Source organism: Perna viridis, chromosome 2 (assembly GCF_037379345.1).
Source record: "Perna viridis isolate PV_CMFRI_1.1 ecotype Kerala chromosome 2, ASM3737934v1, whole genome shotgun sequence".
Classification (NCBI taxonomy): domain Eukaryota; kingdom Metazoa; phylum Mollusca; class Bivalvia; order Mytilida; family Mytilidae; genus Perna; species Perna viridis.
In genome coordinates this window covers 52,543,816-52,553,704 of record NC_142446.1, presented here as the reverse complement: position 1 = coordinate 52,553,704, position 9,889 = coordinate 52,543,816, and the positions used below count along the sequence as shown (strand labels likewise).

Sequence of the window (9,889 nt, the reverse complement as noted above, 5' to 3'; positions counted from 1 at the left end):
ATATTTATAAAATTGCATTTGCACATGTCTTTCAATTAGTTTTGAAATGGTTTGTAAGACTGAAATGGGTCTGTAATTTGATGAGCTGGTAAAACAGTTTTTAATATTGAGGACATCTTTTGGAACATCAGGAAAAACTCCATGGTGTATTATTTTGTTATGTTATCAATTATAAAAATGTTATAACAGTTAACTGTTTCGAATTAAATAAGGCAGTGCGCGAACAATTTAGTATCATGCTTGAATACGATAAGGTGAATGTTACTAACTTTAAACGTAACGTAAGTGCTTTATGGGAATCATTACATAGCGCATAGACTATATGACAAGCAGTGGGAAAAAAATAACAACGCGAATGTACAAGGGCAAAAAACAGCTTATAAAAATTTGACAGTAAAATTAAACAACAAATTGAAACCAGAAGAAGAATTAAAACAAAAGGTACGTGCAAAGGCGAGGCCTTGAAAAAGACATCACAATGAATACCCAAAAAAGGTAGGATTTAAAAACAATTTATATTCATAAAAACGAAAACGTGTGCACAAAAAAAGATGAACATTATCGAACCCATTAAAACAAGGAATGAGCAAATATGGTTTCTCCGGCCTTGCTGATTGTTCAAGATAAAGCCCAATGAAAAGAATTATAAGGTTGTTGGTTGTATTAGAAATATACATTCCATTAAGGGCCAAACAGGCCATTACGATGACAAAGGCAGCAGTGTTTAACATAAATACAAAATTAAGCACTTTCGGGGTCACCAAAAGGTATTTAACACATTTAAATACACTTGCAAACAAACAGTGGAAGACCCCGATGACATAGTGATAATTAAAATGGTAATTGACCATTGTTCTAAATTAAAAATTCTATAACGACACAGAGACACATTAATGAGCAACATCTCCTGACACAACATGAAGTTCACTCAATAATACATCAATTCTCTTCATGGATATCCCAATATACACAATATGGACAAAATAAGATATCCACTTAAAAACATTTGTAGTTACTAAAAGCTAGCTCAAAACATATTTAGGAATGACAATACAATCAAAATAAAGACCAATTTATATAAAATAAGAAAAACACAACCTCAAGATCAGTGAGATAACATTTAGAATAAAATGGGCAAAGAAACAATGTAAAACCAAAAATGAAAACCAAATGATTCATAATTAAATAAAATATTTTTATAGAAACACCTGCACTACAATCATGTTGAACGGTACTGGTTCTCAGATATATCCTGTTAGATAGTATATATCTGAAAACCAGTACCGTATAACATGTGTATCTGGAGTGCTATCTGAGATTTTTTAGATGTGCGTGAATACAAACACAAGTTTCATTAAAATGTAGTCCTGAATTTACACACCCTGATTTATACACCGTAGTCATCGTTTTTAAAGGAGAATTGACTTAGTAAAGTGTTTATTAACTGCACCGCAAAAGAAACTATAATGAACATTTGATTGAAAAATATGAAAAACTAATTTCCTAACCGGCGCTAAAAAAATCATTGGCATACAAACATGTTCATTCGACATCCGTATCAAAAATGGTCATTTCCTTCCTTTTTTCTGATCAACATTTGGATTTGCTGTAAACAAAACTAAATCTCACGCATTCTACTGAAAGAATAATTAATTTTTAACATTGATGTTAATGCTAAACCGGTTACCTTTAAATAAAAAGTAGAAATGTTTCACTGCAGCATCTATAAAATTCTTCAGGCAAGAATGAGGACTAATTATGTGTCTGTTTCTGTAAGAATCAGGCAGTGGGTGAAACATGGTATGAAAATAAAATTCAAAGTTTAATGCACAAGGAAAAAAAACAGGTTTTACATAAGATTTTGGCTAAATGAAATTATTATTTATTTGGTTTACACTAAAAATGAATATTTCAGGGGCAAATAGCTCATTCAAAAACATCCTTTTCCAGCATTCTATTGAATTGAGCAAATCTTGTGATGCAGAGATCAAATAATGGTCTTTTCAAAAAGAGAAAGCACCACTGAGTGCAAATAATGTCGGATCGATGGGTTTTTGACATTAATGTTTCTGATTTGCTCCAATTTTGCCTGATTCTACCAAAAACCTACACTTAACACGTGTATTGTTACCCCTATGATAGCCAACAGTTTCAACCAATAATGTACTTAGTCTCAGCTTACATGTAGAGTACATGTATCCCGTGTGACTGGCGGATTAATATGAAGGACAGCCTTATGTGAATAGCCAAATCACAATGTAATATAAATATCATTTGGCATTTTTATGTATGCAATTTAGAATATTCTACAAAAGTAAAATTGTTCCAGAGACAATCATCTGTAAAATCAAGTAGGGCTATCAATAGCGGAAGTTAATGACATTGTTCTGAATAAGTGGGTCATATAGATTCTACTTCAGTCTCGAGTAGATTCAAATATTGACTACACTTGAGATAATTAAAATCAAAATTGTTATACGAGCTTCAGCTAGACTATGCGGTGTAGGTCTCTTTTAGTCTTGCATATTTAAGTTACAAATAACAGGAAAGTAATGCAACTATTATTCATATTTTAAAATGTTTCCTCATATTACTAATCACGCAAAAACTAGTTCTAGTCTTGTCAAGCACAAGAATTGCAGAAACTATGGAAGCGTTTTGTTTCGTATTTTTTTCATTACTAAAAATGATACTTGCACTTAAGAAAAATGACACCGGAGTATGCATTAAGTAAGTATTGCAAATGCATTATTAAAATAATTGATTGATATTATATTTACTTGTCATACGTAGTTTTTTACAATTGAGAAATTAGGATTGTTGAAGATAATGCGTCATCTGTATAGCGGAAACTGAACATGCCCGAGTATTATATGTTTTATGTCACAAATGATTGTTTCAAGTTGGAACCATAAGAAGATGCATCGGACTTAATTTGATACATTAACATTTTTTTCAGGTTTTGAAATGTACTTACTTTTCATTTTGTAAACATGTTGGCAACAACAAATATATATGTTATAGAACGTAAATAAACAAAAACGGATCGCAGTTACAACGATCTTTTTTTTAAATTTTTGCGTGTCTTAAACGTTTATAATTAACTACATACATAGAAATAGATAAAAATATCCTTTTATATATACAGACACTATTTTTCATTGTTGATTTATAGGGATGGCTATTTAAGTTGTTGTGCAGGCTTTCGAGAGGTTAGCAACCTTGAAAGATGTGAAGGTATTATGTTTTGTTCCCTTGATGTATTTTGCAGTGTACATGTATTTATTTATACGCAATATTTCACGTATTGTTTTCAAATATGAAAGAGGGTTCAAAATAAGAAGAACAAATGTCTTAATACATTTTTCACTGTTTTAATTGGAGGCAATAAATATATATCAGTAATACCTATTTGAGACAGTTATACAGTAACCGTATTTTATACTAACAGGGCATACCATATTTTTTTATCCTCTCACCTTTAAAATAATCACGATTTTTTGTAGGCAGTGATCAAAACATCCCGAAATTTTACGAAATTTGAATTATTTTCATGCCAAAGTATTTAGCAATTTTGTCTCCATCATTATAGTTTGTCCTAATGGAACTTTTGGTGCTGACTGTGTGGAGACATGCCCACAAGGACATTATGGATTAGGATGCAAGCAGCTTTGTCAATGTAGACAAAATGAAATGCTAGTATTTATATACAAAACAATTAATAAAATAACCCAAAAGATAAACAGTTTACATACCTAAGAATCAGTTGAAGCGACAATAACAATCTGATACCGGCGTAGTTTTTTTTCTTTTTTTTCGGCTCACTCATAACTTCTTGCAAGATGAAATCAAATATGTGTAAATTTCATATTACGTGTGTACAGTCAACATGAGCTACCGTTTATTTATTCAGACTCTTTGTGTAGTTGATATATCTCTAATAAAAATCTTTTATGCTACAAAAAATCTTAATAGGCAAGAGTCATTTCTGATTAAACAAGCAAATCACAGACAAAAGCTTGAGAGAAAAAGAGTAGAAATGCAAAATACTCCCCTCTTTATTTGTATGTATCATTTGTGTACATAAAGTTACTGTGTTAAAATAATGCTTCATCAAGATCTGTCTATTTTAGATGTAACAAAGAATTAGGATGTCTGAATAAAGGTAAGGAAACACGACTTCTCTTTTCTGACATGGCACATTAGTAAACTGAACTCTACTTAATTTTCCGTTAAAAAAAACGGTATAAAGGACAAGTAACTGTGGCAAGCTTTCTCTTGAAAAGAATATTAAATATTAAATATAATTCCTTAAAAAATTATGGTAAATATGAAGGTTTCTTCGAAATTTTAAGTGAATCTGTATGCATATGTACTGTTAAACTTTTTTGACAAGTGTTTTATACGTTTTAAACATATAAAAACTAGAATTTATGTTCGATAATCAAATTCAGTATTTTATATTGTAATATTAAGTGCCCCAGAGTTAATTTAGGGATATAAATTCTCTTTATGGAATCTTTATGATAAAGAATTTTTTCACAACAGATTGTCCCCCTGGCATGTATGGAACTAACTGTGAACTAAATTGCCCGAATCTTTATTATGGGCCTGGTTGTATCAAAAAGTGTGAGTGTAGTAGTTTGGAAATGTAAGTTGTTTCTGAAATTGTTTAAACAAAACTAGTTTGATTTATTAAGTAAATTATAATGTAATGCTTTATCTATACGATTCAAAAATATCAAAAAATGAAAGAAAAGTAACAACCAATAGCAAATGTCGAATATAAGATTAAAAGAATAAATAGTCATTGACAGGTACTTTATCATATTAACGAAAAACATATATTCTGACAATATCTGCTTTTCAACACACCATATCGTCAGAATGGCAAGCTAGTTTTAAGATGATCGAAAATAAATAAGCAAGTTTTTTCAGTACAATTTACTTGTTTTAAGATTTTCTAACGTATATAAATCTGGAAAAAGGTAAAGTAAATTAAGTTTAAATTGAAAATGTTCACAGAACTATGCTTCAGTAACAAACCTGTGATGTAAGTAAAAAAAGGAGATGTGATATGAATTCCAATGGAACAGTCATCCACCGGAAGCGAAGTAACAAACAAATAAACTTTTAAAGGACACCACGCGGGTTTCAATGATGGACAAAACTTATACCATAAAGCAAGCTGTAAAAAGCCCAAAATAAATGAAGTGAAACTATTAATAAAGGACAAAAATCGACATAATATTCAGAAAAAAAACGTAGAACATACTAGAAATCATTGAGATGGAACCTATCTCTCTGGGCCCCGCCATAGCAATTAAGCTATACATACCTAAAGGTTAAAGTTAAAGGTCATAGGCCACTATTTATGATACATGACACATTGTCTTTAGATGATCTATCAACACACCAAATATCAAAAGTCTACATCGGAAGACAAATAAATTATAGCCCGGACACGAGTTTTTGTCACCGGAAAAAACAGAACTTTGACATTGAGGTCAAAGTTCAAAGTCATAGGCCACTTACCATGGTAGGCAACACCTTCTCTTTAGGTGAAAAAAGTTACAGTCCGGACACGAGTTTGAAAATAAAGGACGGATAGTGAGTGGTCAATATATGGCAATTGCAACTTTTCATGGTGGGGCTATAATAACAATGAACATAAAAAACTACGACAACCAATGGATTACAGGTTCATATAGCTAGTTAGGGATAGGCACATAAAGTATATGGCGGGGCTAAACATGTCAGTAAGCGATTCCCTAAACTGGGACAGTGGTAGGAAAATACAACTTAAAACCTTTAAAAACCTGTTGAATTTGGATTGTTCTCTTGAGATCGGTACAGAATACAAACTTTCATAGAGAGGATTGAATGATCTTGTTGATTAAAGTGTTGATAAGTTGTCGGGAATTTGGTGACCGCACGTTCTTTTGTTTAATAGTTCTTGTGTTTCTCCGACATATACTAAACCACATAAGTTGCATTCTAATCCATATAGTAAATTCCTTGATTTGCATTTTATGTCATCGTGACTTCCTGTGTGGAAGGTTTTGTTTGTAAGGGAACTAGAGAATTAAGAGTCGGTTATAAGAATGTTGCATGTTTTGTAAGTGTTAATACCTCATTCAAATTCGGTTTAAATTCTAAAAGCAACTTTTCAGGACACTTTTTTCTACTCAAACAAATATGTATATTTGCAATTGTTCTTTCTAAATAGTTGCCACAGATTAGAAGGTTGCATTATTCTGAACAGAGGTATGTCTTTAGAAGCACAAACTTGTAAGTATTTTTTTTCGGCCATCCTTGAGAAAATTTTGCTTTTCGTCTATGTTTCATTTTTTTTTCGTGACAATCTGTTAGACTCATTGAATGCAAATATTCAATATGATATTTAAATACAAATTGTATCTGCTGCAAAAAAAGAGAGACAAAACAGTTCATGTACCATTAATAAATTATGAGTAGAACACAAAGAAAACAATGCTGAGTGCATGAGCTGATGTATCGTCTACGTGAAGAGAAAAATAATTATATCAAATGTTTTTTTTTCTACATTGTCATGATATCACTGTAAATATGTTAATAAAATTCACAGAGAAACCTTTTTTTCAGTTAGACAAGATGCCTTCACTTGTAATGCTTAAAACACTCTTATCTTAAAAATAATTCATAATTCTCTTTATGTCGCGCAAATGAATTTTTCCCCAATACATTGTCCTAAATATCTTATTTGAGAACTAAATAAAATTCAACATTATTTTAATGGCGTTCTATTCTTTTTCTCACAGATAAGGGAAGTGCTATTGGAAATCAAGCGTTTTCCGCTTTCTCTTCAATAACAATTGTGGTTTTGATAGGCCTATTAGTTTGGAATCAAAGAAAAAAACTTTGCAACCGCTTTCATAAATCCAATCCCATTCCTGCAATAAACAATATTGCCTCTCCGGAATATCCAAACATGTCTGAAATCCATCAAGTAAGAGAAATAGAAGAGATGGAAGGAGGCAATTCCTACCAAGACGACCCAACAATAATCCTCAGAGAACAAGGATCTCGTCTACGCGCACGTGACTCTTCAATTTACTGTTCTATAGATGAAAAATTTATGCTAACTTCTGTATGTTTGCCAAGTGCAATTCCTCCTTATGCTGTTGTAAATAAAGGTAATAGTTGTAAAGCTGGTGATGCTAAAACAGAGGAGACGATTTTGAAAGATCTCACTGAAACAGACAACACACATCAGACCGGAGAAATTGAGGAAATTGCAACAAAAAGAGGCTATTCTCCTCAAGAATGTTTCTCTCATATTTCAATAGACTCTTCAACATACAGTTTAATTGATGAGAATAAAATGCTTCCACGCGTTTCTGAGAAAGAGCAAAACGTTACATCCTTTTCTCTCATTCCTGATCAAATAATTTCAAATTTCAAATTTCCAAATTCAGGACCTCCTGATCTAAGTAGAAGACAGAAAAGTACAGTCAGAAATAAACTTCATGTGAGCTCTCGTGAACAAGATCACTCAATTTACATAGATAAACTGTCAAAATGGAAATTATTACTAGTTGAGCGCCCATACTCTCTTGCTAAATCAATATTACCAGAATCCAAACCTTTTGGAGAAAATAATGACGTTCGGGAAGAGGTAAACACTGCAATAAATGATGCTTTGAAGTATGGTGCACAAAGTTTGACCGTTGAAGCAAGTTTAGAGCAACCAACGTTCAAATCTTCAGGGGAATCCCTAGCTGATCTTCCTATAACGCTCCATCGAAAATTAAAGGACGATTCGGAACGGTATTTATGTGGACAATCCAGTGGCTTTACAATGATGACTAAACAACTGTTGTTGCAATTTCTTAACTATTCAAGCAACCGCCTAATGCCTAAAAAAGAGCCTTCTGCTGATTCGTGGAATCCAGAGAACGACAAGGAATCCAAGTTTATTAGAACAAGTAGTGATATTGAAGAATACTCTTTTGAAAAAGCTGATGTATCTGACGAAGTGCTTGATAATTTTTCATTAAAAGAGGGACTTATGCAGGAAAATAAAGGTTCCATGCTTGAATCCGAAAGAGAGGAAGAAATAAATATAAAAAACAGAAATTCACAGGAATTCTTCATGACCAGCCAGCACCATTTTACATCATGTGTAATCAGCCATGCAAAAAAATCATTTGAATATGAAGAAGATCCTGTCGTTGAATCACTGATGGACAAAGAATTCATTGCTTTGGAACCACAAACTTTTGTTGCAAGCAAAAACGAAACAGACTGTTTTGAAAACAGCAAATTAGAAGATGCAATAGAATACGAAGTTAGTCCCGAATCTGTAACAGAAAACAAAATGGAATTTGAAATTCACAATGTATATGAAGCACTGGACAAATCTGAAGACGAAGAATACAGCACATTTTGAATTTATGTAATATGAGTAACCATAGAAAGACCGATCTTACATAACTCCAAAATGAAACAATTTTAAAATCAATTTCATATTTTTTTTTCGTATTTTCTTGGAATAAAATTTGTTGTTTTCATTTTTTTAGAGTAAAGTAAGATTGGTATTTGTTCATTTGCTTTTGATTTGATACATGGTGATATGCGCACTGCCATCGTGACTCTTGAAACATTTAAAACGTACTTAAAAAAGGATTAAGTCCTCGGGAGTCTCTAGACAGACCTTAAAACAAAGTGTTGTTTCATTTCCAACAGATTTTCAAGAGAAGTATAAAACTTTAGAATGATGTATAATACTATTCAACTTAAAGATGATTGTAATACAATTATTTTATACTACTTTGAGTTTAGATGATTAGAGGCGAACAATTAACAATTAAAAGTGTTAAGTTACTTGATAGACCCACAAGGTTCTACTAGCTCTTTTGATATGAAAATGGCAAAGTATTTACTTTTCCTAACAAATAGTTGACAAACATTATTTCTTTTCTTGTTCTTGTTACAATTAAGTTAAACAACCGTTTTCGAATGAACTGTCCTGACAAAATATTGAAGCATATATAACTTTTTGGCCGGTTTATAACCGATATGACATTTTATGAAAAATTTTGTTTTTCCAATTTTCAAATTTCTGTGGGAATACTGTGATATGATTTACTTGATGATTTTAATATTTAGCAATGTCGCTTTTTCATTTCCTAACAGGAAAGCATTGCTGTAAGCATCCGTTTGATAAATATAGCATTTTGACTTTTCTGTGAAAGAATTTTAAAAATACCCATATAAAGTATGCTTTTCTATCAACACTGATTCCAATGTATAGGTAGTATCGATTTCCTTTATGTAAATTCAAAACTATTTTAATCAATGATTTAGTACATTTAACAAGTAATTCTAATTTTCATGACAGCTGTTTTGCATGTGATACGTAAGAGGCTGTCCATTTGGAAACCAGACATTTCCTTTGATACGGATGGCACATGGTATCCGACACAATGTTTTGTTTCGATGTAATGTTAATATCATATACATATATGCCAAATAGTGCAAAGATATTCTTAACTAAAGAGATGGCTCAGAAAATGATTGTAAAGTTCCCTTAGAAAACAGCCAAATTTTGCACAAAATGAAAGACTTATCTCTCTTTTTTCAATAAATTTCGATATTTTCTGTGATTAATTTCTTTTTAATTGTTGCAGTTGATAAAAAAAAAACATTAATTTTCGAGAAAGGGTGCATTTGTGATATGAAATAGATGAGCATTTGTTTAAATGATAATCATGTACAATGCACTGTCTGGTTTTGGATGGAACCCGCTTTTAAAGTAGCACCCCGTCTAAGAATTATGCAAAATGTGATTTATGGTTGGAAAGCCAAAATATATTTATTTTTGATATTTTGTTTAGAATGCTGTAGT

At 31.6% G+C, this 9,889-nt stretch overlaps 1 protein-coding gene across 1 annotated transcript; it reads left to right on the top strand.

Moving 5' to 3' along the window:
- The first annotated feature begins 2,603 nt into the window (after positions 1-2,603).
- LOC148625977 (uncharacterized) lies at positions 2,604-9,259 on the top strand. Its single transcript, XM_088569462.1, has 7 exons — positions 2,604-2,730; positions 3,176-3,237; positions 3,593-3,695; positions 4,134-4,165; positions 4,549-4,651; positions 6,230-6,267; positions 6,801-9,259. Exons 1-7 carry the CDS (start codon positions 2,648-2,650, stop codon positions 8,429-8,431), a joined length of 2,052 nt encoding a protein of 683 aa, XP_088425588.1. The 5' UTR covers positions 2,604-2,647; the 3' UTR covers positions 8,432-9,259.
- Positions 9,260-9,889: the final 630 nt, after the last annotated feature.

Excerpts from the sequence above, each read along its gene's own strand:
- LOC148625977 (XM_088569462.1), top strand. The coding sequence starts at position 2,648 with ATGGAAGCGTTTTGTTTCGTATTTTTTTCATTACTAAAAATGATACTT. Across the intron at positions 3,238-3,592 it reads CAACCTTGAAAGATGTGAAG|TTTGTCCTAATGGAACTTTT; the intron begins GTATTATGTTTT and ends CCATCATTATAG. Across the intron at positions 4,652-6,229 it reads GAGTGTAGTAGTTTGGAAAT|TTGCCACAGATTAGAAGGTT; the intron begins GTAAGTTGTTTC and ends CTTTCTAAATAG.